The 19,214-nt window shown below is 46.4% G+C and overlaps 1 protein-coding gene across 1 annotated transcript in view; it reads left to right on the top strand.

Moving 5' to 3' along the window:
• Positions 1–8,338: 8,338 nt before the first annotated feature.
• LOC138510873 (uncharacterized) overlaps positions 8,339–19,214 on the top strand; it is a 259,307-nt gene continuing 248,431 nt past the window's right edge. The window contains exon 1 of the mRNA XM_069626530.1: positions 8,339–8,983. Within this exon, the coding sequence (XP_069482631.1) occupies positions 8,790–8,983 (194 nt within the window). The 5' untranslated portion in view covers positions 8,339–8,789. The remainder of the gene's footprint in view (positions 8,984–19,214) is intronic.

The raw sequence follows: 19,214 nt of genomic DNA, 5'->3' as shown, positions 1-19,214 counted from the left end.
TACATACAGTTCACCACACCTGCACCCAACAGCCTAGGCCTTTATAACAGCCACCACAACATATTGCAGCCATGCAGTTGTCACTCTGCATGCATTTGAAGTTGGTGACTTTTACACAATGGTTGTGGAGGCCATTGTCCACTTGGCAGACCAGCGAAAAAAGGGAGCTGCTATGAGTAAATTAGCATATGGTGTACATCATTGCCCCTGTTGCATAATAGGGTGCCACATGCCACCATGTGCATTTCATATGGTTTGCCCCTTATAAACCCCTTGCTTTACGGAGTGCTTTAAGATATTGCAGCACGAAAGGACATGTTCAGCAGCGCAAATGTAACCTATGGCTAATATACAGAGCCCCCTACATACTATTCAGCACATCCATCAGACTGTTATGCAGCCATGGATGCAAATATGTGCCCAGGGTGAAAGATGGGGAGTGCAGTGCACATGACATGAGCATTTAACCATAGCCAGTACAATATGTTTTCTGTGGGGAGGGCCTAGCGCCTTACATGCATGGCTGGAGTGAAAAGGGAAAGGAGTCGTCCTGCTTTACTGGGGCACTGCCCTCCCGGTACTTGGGGGAAGCGTACCTGCCACATTCTGCGTGTCTCACCATGCTCGCCAATGGAAATCGGACTATGGCCTTTGTCCAGTCAGGTGCTCAGGGTGTGCATCACAGGCAAGAGCACCAATAGGGAGAAGGACTCCTACTGCTTCACTGGGGTGCAGCCCTTGCGGTACTTGGGGAAAGGAACGCTTCTCACCATGGTGGCCAATAGAAATGGGACTGTGGGGAATATCCAATCAGGTGCTCAGGGTGTGCGTCACAGGAAAGGGCAGCAATCATTTTTTACATTAGTTTGTGTAGTGCGGCTGCCAAAGACATGGCAAGACACACAGTTTTCGTTGTGAGTGATGCCCTTGTGGAAGATCTGTTTGTGTATGCCCTCCAAGAAGGCTTTTGTGGCAATTTTGGTTTGGAGGGAGTGGAGGCTTTGTGGTGCAGTGTCGAAGCGTGCTGTTCGGTGGAGAGCTTGTAAAATGTCGACACATGGCCACTTCTGCAACTGTACCTGTTGTGGTCATGCACTTTAGAGCCTTTTTTTGGGTTCCATGCCTTGTTCCCGTGTGTAACATCAACTGAAGAAGATGATGAAAGCAGTGCAGCGGATTTTTCCCACTGCCAATGTGCTTTTCTCATATATACCCCCGAGAATAGTGTGGAAGTATTGCAATGATTCCTGACGCCAGCCAGAGGTCGGAAGGGGTCTCATCAACAGAAGCTTGTGTGACTTCTTGAGTGCTGCTGGGATGTTCTCCTTTGAGAATGACAACATTGGTACTCTATATATAAACCTTTTCATAGGAAATGGCATTTCTTTGTCGACCAGTGGCAATGATATTTTGTTTCACAATCTACAGGCTGCAATGAAGACCGTATTGTAAAAATGGGAGCTGACTTTGAAATCACAAAATTACTTATAAAAAACTCAAAAAAGGTGTTTCTATGGAAGCACCTTTAAAGAAAATAAAAAAGGCTCTTTTAAGAGCTGCCACAACTAACGATGTCCCCTACCCGGGTTCAAAGTTATTCCCCCACTCCCGCCTGCGCACAGCACTAAATGTCCATAAATATCGCGATAGTTGCTTGGTGGCACGTGTTAGATATGCCCCTTTTGCAGATGACGGCCATAGAAATGGGCCTGAAGAGGCTACGGGATTGGTCAATAAGGTTTCTGGGTGTTACACTGCAGCGTCACACAGCTAGGCGTGCTTCAGACACACATTGGTAGATCCACCAGAGCACCACTACGGTGGTGATAGTGCGTGGTATAAATATCCTTCAACATTAACATTACCATAACAACAGTTATGAGTATGAATGGTCCAAGTAGGAGGAGAAATTTCTGGAGGAGTTTGAAGGGGAATATGATTATCCTGACCTCTCCACCCTCACCCTCCAGGGTGCTATGACGCAAACGTTGAGGGAAGCTGTGAAGGAGGGATTTCGTCCCATCCAGAAGAGACTCGAGCTACTATAGTCTATTGTGGTACAGCTCAAGGGAGGGAGGAGATGATGATGAACTTGGCGTCTCACCTTCGACTGCTAGACCAGGCACGCTGGAGAGTGTAAAGGGAAATAAGAAAGTCTGCAAGAGGTGAGCCTCTCACACCCCCACAGACCACGAATATTACAGGAAGGCACGCCTTCAAGAGGCCGAGAGACGATGGACCAGCTGCGTGCCGTGCTTTCAACGTGCAATGTGGCCAGCCTCTTGACCCTCAGCCCGGGGGAGAAAAATATGGGAGCAGAGGGTTCTTCAAGTCCGACGGGAGTCTCCATAGTGGAGCTGGACTCCCCATCTGTAGGAGAGTTATCCTCGCCAGATGAAGAGAGCAAGGAAGCAAGAATCCTAAACGACAAAAAAAAGAAAAATGTGAGGAGAAAACTCAGATAAAAAATCCCAGAGGAACATGGCATGTTTGACCCGAACCTAATTAGGCATCAAGGTCCATGGCATGGGCCCCCTCGCCCAGGGTGGAGGCTCACACGAGTGGTTGGATGCGCATGCCGATTGATAAAGAGGTCAGGCAATTCCTGAGAGTGGAGTGCCCCAGGTTAGAATTGACAGGAAGGTCAAGGATACCACATATCTCGACCTGAAATTGCTTGCCTTTGTGAGCAATAACCCGAGGGATCTTAGAAAGGGAAATGACAGGTCATTGCGCACATGCCAAGATAAGCTGTTGGACCTAGCGGACCCCTTGGCACACATTATGGACCTGGCAGAGAGGGCCAAGGACACAGGAGTGCTGATGAACCTTTCAGCTCTGGAAAACCAGGCCCAGCGAGCGGTCTACCTCCTGGGCAATGTGAACTGTACATTTGCAGCAGAACACTCAGAAGGCCTACTGAGTAAGATAGAGCAAATGTTGGGTGACCTAGCATCCTTTGAATAAGGACTGGTTTTGGAAGAGATGTTTGTGAAGGAATTGGGAAAATGCGTGGAATCCTTTGCGGCACAGGTCGCTCAACTGGTTGCTTCCCCTATGGCCGAAGACCTCAAGGAGGGAGAGGCACAGTCCAATATTGGGACTACGTTTCGAATTGACTCCTTCTTCCCGACCACCTGAGGCTGAGGTGGCAGAGGATGAAAATGGTGAACAGCGAGCAGACAACCTGCCATTACCTCAGGTGAAAGACCAAAAAAAATACCCAATCCTTGGTGGCAGGGCAGTGCTATTTGTAGACAACTGGCATCAACTTTCAGGCGATGCCTGGGTATTGCAGATGGTACAGGGATAGCAATTAGAAGTTTGGCCGGCTCCCGTACAGATGAGGAGACACTGATAGAAATGTCAGATGCAAAAAGCCAATTGTTGAAACAAGATGTACAGAACCTCTGAAAGAAAGAGGCGATTGCGGCTGCCTACATAGAGTGGTGGCGCTTTGTAAGCAACCTGTTTCTAGTACACAGGAACGGCAAGGTCAGTCTCGTAATACATTTGAGAGAACTCAATGAGTAGACTACCTACCACCACTTTGTCATGACTGTGCCACTGGACACCAATAGGCACACATTATGGGCTATTTGGGACTCATTCATCAATGTAATCATCCCTAGAGAATACCTATTCATAATGTTTTCATTACTATCCGTTTGCAGGGCTTTAGTACTTCCTTATTTAATTTCAAACTACATACCCCATAATGCACCGTGTCGAATTACTCATTACCTGGCTATTCATATGCAGCCGTTTTAGAACTTTAATCCCCATAAGCCTTAGAGATCAGTGCTGCTTTCACTTTCCCAGGACCAAAGGGGGAGGAGGCAGATTACCTTCAGGTGTGGTGCTCCAGGTGCTGGTCAGTATTTAAGCAGCTTCCTGCAGAGGATCATGGCTCTTGCATTGAGTTCGCTCCCAGCCTATTGTGCTTTGATCCTTGGATTGCTGCTGTGTCTTGTTAGTGCTGTTTCCAGAACCCGCTCCTGTTCCAGTACCCTGTGCTCCCTACCTTGCAGCCTTGCTACTGCTACTCTGCCTACACTTCATCTGCCCTGCACCTCAGTGCTTCCTGCACTGCAGCCCGGCTCCTCTACTTGCAGTCCTCTATTCCCCGTCTGCCGTCCCTTGCTCTCTTCGCCAATTATCTTGTTCCCTGCCTGCAGTTCCTTGTTCTATGCCCATAGTCCACATTACCTGGCTTTAGCTTCTTATTTATTTTTATTTATTTAGATTTGTAAAGCGCACTGCAGCCCACAGGCATCAAGGCGCTGAGACGAGCTTAAGGAGGCTTACTTCTGGGTTACAAGAAAGCCGCCCAAAGATGATTCTTATACATGGTAAAGGTTACTACAAACATAAGAGAGAGCTGCGTTATATTCCAGTCCTGAGTTTCCTTGTTATCTGTCTGCAGTCCTGCCCTTGTTATTCCAGTCATAGTTTCGGTTCCTTGTTAGCAGTCTGAAGTTCAGTCCTTATTATCCATATCCAAAGACTTAGTCCTGAGTTTTCTTGTTCCTGGTCTATAGTTCAGTCTGCTGCTCTTCCTTTATCCGGTACTACGTTTCTAGTCTGCAGTTGCAGTCTCATGTACCCTTGCACCTAGATTCTTGTCTTCTTGCTTTTTCCCTTTCTTCCTGAACTCTGTCCTGAACCTTAGTCCCTTTGCCTTCCTATTTTTCCCTGGATATTTGTTACTGTTCTTGTCGTCATTTGTGCTTGTATAATTCCTTTGTTCAGAGTTCTCTGCCCCTTTTCTTTCTCGTGTTTTAGTATTGTATCTTGTGCCATATTGTTAACAGTGTGCTAGTTCCTATTCCAAGAGGGGACAGTCACCGTCCAGTTCTTGATAGATCAGTACAGGCTTAAGTCTTGCAAGTACTGCTCGGGCCTTAGGGTCCAGACACAGACACCCACTACTGCTGCTCCTTTCCATTGGCATTCAGAGTGGGGCCTTGTAATAGTAAACAGCTCAGAAAGTTAGTTTCCTCTGACCCTGTGGGAAACTCTTCTCCCATTCTGTGTACACCACAATTGGGAACCTAACGTGTTTGTCTTACTTGTACTCCCTGCCCCATTATGTTCACTGCCTTTTTGTGCCTGTAGTTATTGCCTTTCCTTTCTTGTCTGTAGGATTCCTTAGACTCCTGTCTCTTGTGAACGTTTCTACCCTCTGGTTTGTGGGCACGTCTCTGCCCTCAAGTCCCTGACACACTTCAAGATGGAAGGTACCCACTTACTTAGGAACATCTTACCAGAAGGAAACTAACTAGTCAGATTAGATCGAAGGACGCTTACCTGACGATTCCCATAGAACAGGGCTGTGACATCATCATAAGAGGAGATTCCAGAATGAGATTGGAAATGGAGACAATTGATGCAGTGAAGAAGGCAGGTGGAGAAGAGGGTTGTTGATGTTATGTGAGAAACTGATTTTGATTAAGAGGCAATAAAGAAGATGAAGTTATAATACATTTGACTCACCACGTGATCCTTACTGGAAATATGAAGAGTCACCAACATATCAAGGACCACAGGAAATTCCTGCAGTTCGTATGGGACAGACAGGTATGGGAGTTTACTTGCCTACCTTTCAGACTCATCAGCTCACATGTGCTTCACCAAATTAATGAAGCCAGTAGTGTCAGCCCTATGGGAGTCAGGCATGACACCGATCATCTATCTGGACGATATGATCATTGTGTCACTGGAAGTGGAGAGATTACAAGAGCAGACAGACAGATCCATAGCCATCCGATTGTTACAGAAATTGGGATTCCTGACCAACTGGGAAAAATCAGAGTTGAAACAAGCGCAGAGACTAAAGTTCCTAGGGTTTATGGTGGACAGTCAAAAAGAGTACATCAGAGTTACCCAATCGGAAGGTCAGAGGGATCAAGAAAGGGCTATGAAGCGCCCTAAGCAAGACACAGATCTCCCTCAGAGAGCTAGCGAGGATCGTCCGACTTCTAGCAGCCTCGAGCCAAGCTTATCTTTCCAGGGTCCTTGCACTACAGGTCCCTACAGAAGATGAAAATTCAGAATCTTCAGAAAGGGCTGGCATACCATCAGCTAGTGGCGATAGACGCAGAGCTAAGGAGGGAGCTGAAATGGTGGTTGGAACACATGGAAGCATGGAACGGCAGAGACATCTTCTGGAAAATGGTGTATGCCATACTGGAAACAGACGCCAGCAGACAAAGCAAGGGAACCAGATGTGGTGAGATAACGACCAGCGGTCGCTGGTTTGCTCAAGAACTGAAGCTACACATCAACTACCTGGAGTTTCTAGCAAGCTCCTTTGTGATCCCTTCCTTGTTAAAAGGGAGTGTTTTGCATGCTCTTGAGGATGGATAACATTTTGGCGATCGGATACATAAATCACCTGGGGAGAACTGGATCTAAGATGCTTGCAGAGATAGTGAGGGATTTCTGGTATTACTGCCTGGAACGAAAGCCATCAGTTACAGCGGAGCACCTACCAGCGACGGACAACGCAGTTGCCAATTGGAATTCATGGGATCTGACAGATTCCAGCTATTGAAAGCTAGACAGGAAGCTCTTCTTGGAGATTAAAAAAAAAATGGGAGCCCTTTGAGATAGATCTATTTGCCTCAATGACCAACAACCAAGTGCCACGCTACTTCAGCTGCAGGCCGGTTTCATGTGCAAAGGCACAATGCCTTCCTGCAAGCCTATGGAGAGACATGAAGTTATGGGTTTCCCCCTTTCGCAATGATTGAGCGGGTCCTGACCGAGGTAAGGAAGGAGAAGCTATCCCTGTACTAGTGGCCTGTGTTGGAGTTTGCAAGCATGCTTGCCATTCTTAATGGAGCACCTGACAGACATATCATTGATATTACCTACATTTCCACTATTGCTGAAAGTAACCACAGGAGGGGAGAAGCACACCCTTTAGAATCCGGGAGCACTGGAGTTGATAGCATGCAAGGTTTCAGGACAAGATGAAGATTGCTGGGGATTTTGCAAGAAGCTTCAAAGCTTATCACAGAATGCTGGGCGCTCAGTACCATGAAGAGTTATAAGGCCACGTGGGGAGTGTGGTGTAGATGATGCATGGAATGAGGTCTTCATCCCATTTCTGCACCTCTAGTGGAGGTAATGAACTTCTTAACAGGACTTTTCCAGAAAGGTAAGGGATTTCAAACAATATAAAAGTTACAGGTCTGCTATTTCCAGTAATTAGGGCTAAAATACATTTCTGCCAAGCTGGCCAGTATATTGCAAGAGAGTGCCAGAGGTGAGAGCGTTGAACATGTAGAGGAAGATTTTTTTTCTCCAGAAGGGGTTGCTTTTACTGTGACTAGACGCACAAAATGCACCGGCAAGACCATTTCATATCCAGATTACGCAAATGGACCTTGTTTGTGCAGAGCAAACGGTTTGAGAATGTATGAAAGGATGACTGCAGCCCGTAGACCAGCGAACGAAACTTAATTGCTAATAGCACATTGAGAACCCTTTGGACCAGCCTCCCTGCCACTATTTCCAGATGGGTAATGGCGGAAGCGGGCCTCAACATATCTAAGTTTGTAGCACGATATGCCAGAGGGGCTATAGCTTCCAAGGCTTTTTCTGTGGGTGTCTGTCTAGAGAAGATGCTGACAGCGGACTGGTCTAGTGATGTAACATTTAAGAAGTTCTACTTTAATCCAATCATGGGAGTAGCGACTGTGGTGATTGATAAGCTTTGAACTAGCATAATGCTCACCTCTGGTCTTGCCATAGAATAAAGATTACCCAGACTAGAATAGTTCAGGGAGTCTTGAGTCTATTAAAGGCACGGAGTCAATCTTTACCCCTCCCGTGCTGATAATTTGTACAAAAATGTAATAGAAACGGAGGACTTTCGTAAATTAGACTCATCCTTTATATTTGTTCTTGGTTGGTTTCAGGTGTAGAGTAGAAACAAGCTACATGACAAACTAGAGAAGGGAAACAATAATCCTTATTAAGAAGCAGAGGAGGCCAGCTCCACCCCCTAAACAAAAGGCCAAAAGTTAGTTCTACGTTTACGTTAGTTTCCCTGTCCCCGTTTTTATTTTTTAAATCTGGTCATCCTACGCATTGTACCTTAATACTTTAGCTCGCCGTGTGTTATACGAAAATCATACACTGCCTGTCAAATACAGAACTGTGAAATCTTCAAGTACCTACCTACACATTTTTTTTTTGTGCGCGTAGATAAGTCTGCTGGTACGTGTCAGATCTGCAGACATTACCGCTCATACATCGCGCCTTCCGACTACGAGGCCATAACATCAATTAGCCTTTGGCCTTGTAAAGTAGGCGATTTTAGGTGAATGCGGTAATCCTGCGAACGCTTTCGTAGTTGTTGGTTTTCTCCTCAGTTGGGGGGGGGGGGGGGGGCGCAGTCCCGCGCGAGGGGTGGCTTCAGCCCCCAGGTGTGCAGCTCCCTGGCCTCCGCCTGCTGTCGCCTGTGTGTGGGGGATGGGGGGCGCGCGCGGGAAGTGCGCCTCTGAGAGAGTGTGGGGGATGGGGCGCGCGCGGGAAGTGCGCCTCTGAGAGAGTGTGTGGGGGATGGGGCGCGCGCGGGAAGTGCGCCTGTGAGAGAATCCTGTCAGCCAGCGTGTGTGAAATCCCGCGCTGCGCGCCTGAGGCCTGTGGTGAAGCTCTCGCCTCGAGTACCTGCGCGGTTCTCTCTCCTCACACCCCGGGCCCCTCCCGTACCTCACGGCGCGCCTCTCGAGTATTCACGCCCACGCGGCCGGTCTCCTCGACCGGCCATCGCCGCCATGGAGGAAGGGCCGCCGGTTCCCGCCCAGCCTGCCCCCGCGGAGAAGCGCTGGAGCGAGCGCGAGACGCACACCCTGCTCGACCTCATCCGAGACCTGAGGCTGGCGGGCATGCTCAGCCGCAGAGGCTACCAGAACCGCGAGGTCTTCGAGCGGCTGCAGGCCGTCTTGAGACGATGTAATGTCCGCTTCAGGTACTCGGCTGGTGGGCCCGTGGGATGGGGGATGAGGGGAGAAGGGGGATGAGAGTGGGGATGAGGGGGGGGGCGGTGGCCACGCCAGGCCACCGATACTGCTGTGGGCATTCCTGAAGTAACCGTTATTTGACTTGACCGTCCTTGGGTACTTTTATCTTCGGTGACGTCCAATCGCGCAATACGAGGGATTGAAACCTAATGGCTTTTGGTGGGTAATTTATAGACTTCCATTACTCCTAGTTCTATCCTTCCTCCTCACATTACTTAGCCGTGAGGCCCGAGCCTCCCGACGGGACCTCTACCAATTTCTTACCCCTGCCTATTCCTCCAAATGGGGGATGGGACAGGACATCAGTACTGCGATGGGGAAGAGTAGGACTAGGATTAATGGTAAGTAATCTGAGCATTACTTCCACTTCACTGGATCCCATGCAATAACCATGGCATACATGCCAACCCTCAACATTGAGGTGAGAGACTGGTGAATATTCAGTGAGAAAAAAATACAGTGAAAAATCACGTTCTCCTGCCTAAACTAATTGTAGCCTCAATGCATTCCTATGGGAAAATCTTCCTCCCATGGGCGTTGGAATGTTGGCATGTATGCCATGGTAACAAAAATCAGATAACCTAGAATGCTGCTGCACCTCACACATGTTTATAGATCTTGAACTTGGGTATCCAAGGTTTGGAGGATGCAAGCTCCAGAACCATGCACCAAATGCTAAGCATCATGCTCCACATGATGGGGGAGGAGAAGGTGGGTCAGACCACATGACTGCCCTGCATATCTCCTGAAGGGGGAGATCCCTCAACCATTTGAATGTCCCTGGACCTTCCCTGGAGTGGACATACCTTTTGCATAAGCCATGGTAATGACCACCCTGATCTGATCCTGCTGATGGTTGCCACCGGGGCCTTGTGACCTATTGTTGGCTGGCCAAAGGAAGCCAGCAAACATATTTTTCCAGATGGTCTTGGGTACTTCATAACCTCCTTCACACCCAAACCATGCCAGGATTCCTCCGGGAGGATTCTTTCTGAAAGAAAGCTGGCAAAACCACGTCCTGGTAGCAGTGATATTTAGACACAACCATGGAAGAAAGTCTGGGTGTTATTAAGATATGGCTGGCAACGGAGTAAAGCCTCCTGCATCCTCCCCTGCGAGAAGAAATAATGGTGATAAGAGAGGTTGTCTTTAAGATTCAGATTTTCTATCAGTTGATGCCAAGGGTTCAAAGGGACCAGTCTTGAGAGAGGACAATGCCAGCAGAAGATCCCACCTGGCACGTGCTGGAAGGTGATGCTGTAAAACTCCCAAGCAATTTACACCCGCACCCCACTTCTTCCTGTGACACTCATTGCTCCCTAAAAGCCCTGATGGCTGCCCCTTGGTGAAGACGCAGACAAGCCCTTGTCCAGCGCATCCTGCAGAAACTGCAAAACAAAATACCACATTCTAGTGCCGACAACCTTTACTTTTCGCACCAGATCCTTCCCAATGCCTCTCATACAGCACTTGAGCTTAGCCAGACACTGCATTTCTGCAGTGTAAGTGACTTCAATTCAGCACTCCAACTAAGTCAATGCCTAGTCTGGGATGCCCAATGGAAGCCCTTATTTATATATTTTTATGACAAGTTCATAAATCTGGATGATCCCTTATATAACGCCCCTCTCTTTGAATCTCCCTGACTTCACTGACCCAAGAAGTAGGTTTGTTTTGCAAATTAAATATTTATTTGAAAAATTAACAATATATATCACACTTATGAATAAATTAATATTTGATATCACTTATAAATGACAGTGATCAACAATGGATAATATTATAGTAGCACAATTCTTTAATTACTTAGGAGTTGGTATAGAAAGGATAAGGTAGCAGAGAATGCTTTGTATGGTTTCAATGAAAAGCAATGATGGAAAGAATGCAGCACAGAAATAAACTGATATGGTTTTTCAACAATAGATAAGATGATCACTTTTTTCTTTATAACTCACTCCCCGCACCCCCCCCCCTATGCAATATAGCTACTTTGAATTAGTTCAGGTCAACACTAGCAATGATTCAGGAATGATTATCAGAGTGAAAACGAATTTCAGCAGTGGAAAGCAAGAAGCAGCTATTTTTACAAGTGGTGAAATTGAGTCATTGCAATTCGCTGCACTTTTTCCGAGTGCGTCAATCGCGATTACGGAACGACTATAAGGAGTTGGGAATGTCAGGTTCGATTTGTTGGAAAGCCTAGATTCTTAGCTTTAAAATGAAAGACGGTTCAAAAGATGACGTTTTTGTGGAGGTAGATTTTCAGAATGAAGTAAAGATTTCAGAATGACAATTTTGCTTTGAAGGTTGGAAATCACAGAATGGACACACAATTTCTTATGCAGTTCTGGCTAGGTGGAAATGGGTTTGAATTAGATTATTTTAAACTAAGAGATTGGTTCTGCACAGTTCTGGCTGGATACTCTCACTCTAAATTTGAAATAGGCCGTCAAGATCTGGTCAACAGGTTTAGACTGGACTTCTGGCGGGTGGTTCTGAAGTCACGGCTATCTGGGTCAGCTCTGCTGGTCTGGATCTCTGGTTCTGGCAAAAGTTCTTGGCACTGCACAGCGGTCTGGTCTGGTCTGCTATCGGTGCTGCACAGCGGTCTGGTTTGGGTCTGATGGGTTCTGGATACAGCTCTGCTTTCTGGGTCTGGGCACAGAGTTCTAGCCAGAAGCAAAACAGCTCGCCCGGCTGTTGAGAATCAGGTTGCCAAAGATTTTGAGGCCTACTGAAAGGGATCCAGCTTGTGGTTCAGGCCCCTCTGCTTTAAGTTCTGGAGTCTGGATTCTAAGTTCTGGTCTCTGGATTTGAAGTCGTCCGTCAAAGTGCTTCGCAAGAAATCAGTTTGAAGTGGAAAGTGAATGTCCCGCTCTGGGTCTCGGTGGCTCTTTTTATGTCTTTTGAAACTGGGTGGGAAGGCTGACTTTCTATGCCCATCCCTCCTGATAGGTTAGAGGATTCTCTCTCGCCTGACTGGAGAACTGAGCTGTGAGTCAGTGATGCTACCATTTTACAATCTATTGAAGAAACGCCCCTTTGGTTTCACTTAGAAAATAAAATTTTCATAACAAACAGGTTTTCCAGATACACACGTGGTTCATAATACATGTACACATCACAGATGTACACATCACAGATGAATTAACACAGGTCTCGGTCCAACCCTGTCTAAGAGCTTGGGTTCAGAAACATTTTGCGCTTTTAGTGGGTTTTGCCATGGTCGGTTCTGCATCAAATTTTACACAGACCTGCACCCCCTTCCTGAGCATATTACTATAAGTTATCATGTTTCTAGCATAAACCCAGTGTCTACAATATGAATAAACCGCGGGGTTCGGTCTCAGAACATCACACATAGTTGAGCTTAGTCTCAAATTGTGGGTACATTTTTCATATTAAGAATCTCCAAATAGTACATTTTTGTCCGCTTGATACAATATTTTATAAGCAATTTAATAAAACATACATTTGCTCTCAATTCAGTACACCCATTTGTTTGCCCTCGGGAACTTGGCTTGACTCAGATCATGTGTCTTGCCTTCCCCAGAGCAGTGTTGACAGTTTAAACCCAAAATCAGCATATTCTATTCAGCTGAAGGCATCCATTGTCTCTTTCCTCCAGGCTGCAGGGAAACTCTCCGCCCCTTTTAAACAGGACCCTGTGATATCCTGTGCTGTTGGTGTAGGGCCTGAGAAGAGTAGGTGTTAAGAATTCATTGACCAGCAAGCCTTTTGAAGTCTCAGCTAACTTAGGATGCTGTTTAGCTTCTGAAATACAGGTCCCCTGTCAGAATTTAGGTTGCTAGCGCCGGTTAGTGTCAAGCACCGGTATTGCGGCCATTTTTGACAACTGCCTTACCAGTAAGCAGTCCTCAAATTATACTTTGTTCAAATATAGGTGCACTTCTGTGGACCTCAGATTCATGTAGATTCTTGCGGGAGAATGATGTTGACCCCCCAACAAGGAGGTGGGTCCTTTTTAGTGGTTCTGTGAGCCATGATTTTGGCAATTTTTGACCTCAATTAAAACGGATTTTGACCATCACTATATTCCTTTGCACTGACTTTGCTCTGTGGGCAGCCAAAGGATGGGGCTGGCAATGGTCTCCTGTATTAAAACTGACAGAGGCAAAAGTGGATGGTGGCAAAAGTGGATGGTGGCCTATCTGTCAGGTTTTCACTGCACATTATTGGTGATTTCTGGCCAGCCGCATGCTTTCCGGCAGCCATTATGATGTTTCCCATGTCAGTAATGCACAATGATGTTGTAGGGCTTGGATGCGTGGATTGAAACACCCCACAGCAGGGAAAATACCACTTGATCTGAAAATCCCAGTTTCTTCAAATCCTTCCTTTCAACTTACAGACTGCCTAAAGAATTGCATTCCCTTGCAGAACTCCTTCCTGTAATCTAAGCATAGCAGGCGAAGAGGGATTTTGCCATCCTAGTGCTATCGGCAGCTGCGGTAGGACTGGAAACTATCTCCTTGACCGGTAGGACACAATCTGAATGATTTCTACCGGACTGGACCTGATCTTCAGCCCCAGAGTGAAGGTACGTATAGGGTAACCCTGTACCAACACTAAGTTCTGCTGGATTTTTGGAAGGTAAGTAGCTCATCTGCTGCATTACTTTTCCACCAAAAACAGTTGAAGCCGATTTTGTGACCAACTTGGCCATACATGTCTCTGCTATGGTTTGCATTTTCGGGTGCTGGGTGTCCTGCCTTGGTCTGTCTTGTCCTGCTGTTATCCCTCCTCATCTGCATCAGTTAGGCCTTCCCTCCTTGACCAGTTTTCTGGGCTGAGGCTGTCTGGTAGGGTCTCCCGTCTTAGTGCGGGAAGCTCCTGCTGCTTGAAAGGATGTTGGGACCACAACACCCTGCTATAACTGCTTCTTTAAGTCCCCCTGGTTCTTCACTGCTGCTGTCCTGCCGCAGGGGCTGATTTTTGCTAGTGTGCCATCCATGTTTACCTACTGAGCCGCTGCGGTTCGTCCTGGGTAGGGTTCCCTGTTCTCCTGGGGCCATGTTTGCTGCCGATTCTGCTTTTAAATGGTAGGTCCCACTCAAGTGAAGGACTATTCTGTTTTTGGACCATCAAAGTTGTCGCTGACCCAGAGCTAAAGTCCCAGGGTGACCGGATCCTTCATCTACCCCTGCAAAAGAGCCACACTTATGTATTGTTTAGCCTTTTGGGAACCAAGTTTCTGGAAGCAAACGAATTGAGTCACTATATTTAGGTCTTGGGTAGGTGGGTTATTGACGATGCCCTCTTGGATCCCGTTAGCCGTTGGGTTCTGCAGGTCCCCGCTAATCGCATTTCTCTGATTCAATGTCTGTCGGCCGCACACACAATGCCTGGATTAAAGCACAAAAGGCTGCATTCCACTGGTGCATCATTTTTGTGCGTGGCCCTGTTCCCCTTCCTTGTCGGGGGGGGTGTGGGGGAGCTGGGCCCCACCCCCACTTACCTGCTCTGGCTTCGCTGCTCCATCTTCAGCGATGGAAGCCCAGGCCACAGCACATTGTGTTTTTGTGCACCGGACTTCCAGTGCTGCGCTCTGCAGACTGCGAGTGATTTCTCTGGCTGAATCTTACTCTGAATCCTACTCTGCTTTTCTTCTCATGTGGCTGCAGGGACTCAAACCCAGCACTGGGTCTCTTCCTGGTGTACCCTGTTGTTGGCTGCATTCTTCTTGATGCATGCGGGAGGAACATATGAGTTGTCTGGCTTTTTGCAACAATCCCAGGTCAGTCTACAGACTGTGTCCTGTTTATTTCCTATTGGGCGCATTTTACAACGCTGGGACTCTCAAGTGACACAGTGACGTACTTGTTATGCAGTGGATTTTTAGGGTCCCCGTTATTCTCATCTATGCCCTCAAATTTGAGACCTCGCTCCCCGCACACCAATTTATTTGGGACTAGCAAAAAGTGCCCGTTTTCTGAACGGGTTCTGTAAACGGACATGTCACCACTATCAAAAAATCAATGATCCTGTGGGTCGCTGCTCCGATTCGCTTCATGTGCTTTTCACTCTGAAGTAAACTGCACTGAGAATGGGCGCGTGTCGGCTGACATACCCCAGAGCAGACGTTGGGTGGGAGGTGAGAGTTGATGATCTGCTGCTGGTGTGGTGCAGTACTCTGTGGTGCAAATATCTCAAACTCTGCATCCGAGGGCCTTGAACGTGGGCCTCGAGTCTTGTAACTTGTGTCGAGATAGGTCCTTGATATTTCGCCGATTTCAGGCAACCGCGTCATGTGTGAAGGGGCGGGGTGTCCAAATGTCATGTAGCCAGTAATGTCTGGAGGGTTATAACAAGTAACTATGCAAAATTTGATGCAGTTTGGTCGAATGGAACAATGCTTCGCCAAGCTACAAACAATGCTGCCTCAGGATTTACAGTGTATTTTGTGTGTTATGGTTACCCTGAGAATTTAATATCACCATCCAACTAAAATGTATTCTGGGCTTTGTTAGACGGCCGGCCTGGCCGTGGTGGACATTGTTTCTCAGTTTACTACATCAAAGTGTTTTTATTGTGTACATAGATTGCATGAGCATTGCTTCTATTTAGAGGTTAGTTGGGCATCTCTGGCTAAATTCTGTGTGGCTTCTTGGATCCTAAGAATTATTTTCTACCTGTCTACCCTGTTTTCGCATCTGAAGGTCTGCATGTATGGTGTCCACCACCAGGTATAGGCCTTGAAGTTTAGGGTCATCGGTGAGTAAAATCTTAACTGATCACTTAACAGGTTTGTGTGTTTTTGTCACTACACTATACTCATTTGAATATTTTCCTCTCCTAGACATGTGGGACCTTAAGTGTATATTTTTCCGTATAGCTACACTGTGTACATTTGTGATTATTGGGACTAATTGTACCTCCCTGCCAGGCTTCTCCCCTCCTGAAGTTAGCGCCTCTGCTATGCTTACCGTTGAAGTGTCTCTGCTTCACACATTGAGGGATCAAAGTCTGGGGGGAGTGGATACTTTAAGTGAAATTGAGTTGATTTAAAAGGAATACATATTTATTGTGCTTCGAAGCTACATTAGAGTAGGCACTGAAGTTACCCAGCTGATAGGGCAATGGTTGATTCATTACTGATAATCGAACCATCTTAATTGGCCTAGCCTTTGCAATGGGAAGGTACGCGGGACAGATACAATTGATGTTAAATGTGCCAGGCCTTACTTCATGTATATAAAACCAAAATACATTGAATTTGAGAATACAACCCAACATTAACTTGTCACAGTTTCTGGAGGAAACTGTTGCATTGTAGATCTGTTAAACTGTTGCAGTTTTTAGAGGAATAACTTTATGAACACCGCAGTATGCGGTCACTTTGCCTGCAGGCTGCCCTGCTGTTGAAGGATGGGTACCTCGACATCCGTAATTGCCGCTTTAAGCAAACGTAAGCTTTGTTTCCATATGATTTCCCCTTTTGGGCTTTCGTGAGTTTGAAAACAAATGCAATAAAATAACCGAGGACAATTTGCAGGCATTAAAGATGAGATTCGAATGGCTGCTCCGTATGCGGAAGTGAATGGCCAATAAGCCTGTAGACGCGTACATGACTTTAATGCATAGGCACTCCATTCAATACCTGCACATGGGCAGTGCTATTTGCTCAATACAAGTGCTAACTGTAGTTCGCAACTTGGCAGTGGCAAAACCAGAGAAGAGGAATGAGCGAGGGTAAAGGGGGTGATGGGGAAAAATAAATAAATGGGAGAAAATTGGGGTGATGTCACAAGAAGAGAACAATGCAAAAAGAGGGTCTCTTAGTAGTCATTGGACCATGGAAATGAGGCATTCGCTGGCATTACAGCGGGATAGAGGGCTCTGCTTGGCATACGTTGGAAGTTAAGCAATGCGAGGCTGCACATTACATATGGTGGTGTATACATGGCGTATTATTTCATTACCATGTTCTTTACGTGGTGATATGTAGTCTTCCATTAAAAATGGGATTAGCAAAGCTACAGTCCTAATCATTTTGCTCAACCTGTTTATAGTAAGCATTTTATATACCGTAAGCCTAGTGTTGGATTTAGTAATCTGCACAAAACGAAGTAATTTAGTGCTTGAAACCCCAACCATGAATATTTGAACTAAAAAGAGCTGGTGCAATGAGGTCAAAGGAAAGGATTCTTGGATTGAAGTGTTGTCAATCTGCATTTAAGAGCCGAACTTTAATGGCTTCTTGGTTTCACATGTGAGTGCGAGGGTCATAAAATGAATGTCGATCAAAAGATGATTTAAAAAACTGAGCCCCAAATTAGCTGCCGCTTTGCACCATGAGTCTCCTAGCCATGTGTCCTGTCCAAGTGGTTTTGTACCCATTTGGGTGTCTTGACACGGGACCTTTAGGACAGCCGTGTGCCTACTTTAAATTTGCAACTACACTGGGCCCATTGTTTTTTTTTTTTCTGCCAGTCGAGGTAATTCAGTTTTTGCGTGTTGGCAAACACTAGCTGCTGTACCTTTCTACTAGGATCTCCTCACAAAATGGGGATTATTGGTCACTTTGCGGTGCGCCTTGTGCCCAGGCCATTTCTTGTTAATTAGGCGAGGACACACATTAATGAGAAGGCCAACTTTCCATATCTGTGAAAGATATTTTTAGCGGGCCTCCAAATGTGCAGCTGAAAGATAATTGGCTCTTGGCGAGTAAGAAATGGTGTGAATACAGAGAATGGAGGGGAGAGTGAAAGCTTGAAACGTGTACACCTATTTTAAAGGCTAGCGCTTGATGGCATTGAGCCCGCAAAGACCTCTGTGGTAGCAAGGGTTGCCAAGGCTGCGGCAGTCATGGATTTGGTCTTCTCACTGTGAGCCACCATCGATCTGGGTGTTCTCCACTTACATTGCCAAATTCAGATTCTGCGCTACAGGACACATTGTTTGCACTTTACTAGCCATTGGAGAGACAGAGGTCACTTTAGACAAATGGTGTGCATGTGAAGATCCGTTATTCGTTCCAGGGGGAAAAACGATCTGGCTAACTTGCAGCAGGGTAAAACACTCTCCATAACCAAAACCTCAATGACCAAGTAGAATATTGGAAACATTATTAAGGATTTGCTTGCCTGATTTAAAAGTGATCTAATCGGTGCATGCATCGGTTCTGGGAGATTGATGTCTTCATGTGTAGCTGAATTTTGGAATACTGGCTGGAGACGTGATGGGAGAGGGAGCAGGCGTTTGTGCAACACCAACAGTACTAGTGAAACATTAAGGTTGATTGGGCATTGAGGGATGTGACCTACAGCTCTTGTTAATGCTTGGGGTACAGTGGGTACTAATAAAGAGTTAAAAGTGGATCCATCTTGCTGATGTTTGGATTATGTAATATTTTTGGGAGAGAAGCGGGAGGAGATGGGAGAGTTCAGTCTCAACTTTTTTTTTATTGTTGTAGAATCAAGCATGTGGCCTAATTCCTTGAATGACCAATCTCAAGGGTGTGCTATTCTGTCTGCCCCTCACTAATGGATAAAAAAAACTTTTTAGTTCCTTTGTTCCATGGTTAGGGTGTGTTTGCCCTTTCACAAACCTATCCAATGCCCTGTAGTTTATATATTTGACCCTCACTTAAACCCTGTATTATCATTGACAGCTCTCGTTTTCCCTCCTGAAATGGAAGACTTTGGCAGAAATGGATTGCATTTAATCACACCTTCCTGAACTGACATGCATTGCAATTTTTCACACCATCCTGGTATCTACCTTACTTGATACGTTCACACCAAAGTTAAAAAAAAAACACTTTTTATTGATTTTAAACACAACCACAGACTTACACATGTTAACACACAGTATACAATCGATTGTGCCTGTGCTCCAACACCCCCCCCCCCCCCCGCCCCTCCATCCCCAGCCTATTCCACCTTCCTTGGTCTGCCACTATACATTGAGCTGTGCTACTCCTATATCGTTATTACTAATCTGTTGGTTGTGACTGGGCATTTGTTGCCTTTTGCGACTCAGTGCGTGCCATGGCAATATGTTCCACCATATGTTTCCATGATTCCAAGTATACATTCTTTAGCCCGACGTGCCGCCTCTTGCCACACTGATGTCTATGCTTGCGGCCATTTCTAGAGGTCCCTCCACCACTGATGTACCATCGGACCTCTATGCGCTTTCCAACCCATAGCTATC

Source organism: Ambystoma mexicanum, chromosome 6p (genome assembly GCF_040938575.1).
Source record: "Ambystoma mexicanum isolate Mex_15411 chromosome 6p, UKY_AmexF1_1, whole genome shotgun sequence".
In the NCBI taxonomy this organism is placed as follows: domain Eukaryota; kingdom Metazoa; phylum Chordata; class Amphibia; order Caudata; family Ambystomatidae; genus Ambystoma; species Ambystoma mexicanum.
The sequence above is the reverse complement of the archived record's forward strand: the minus strand, read 5'-3'. Positions and strand labels throughout refer to the sequence as shown.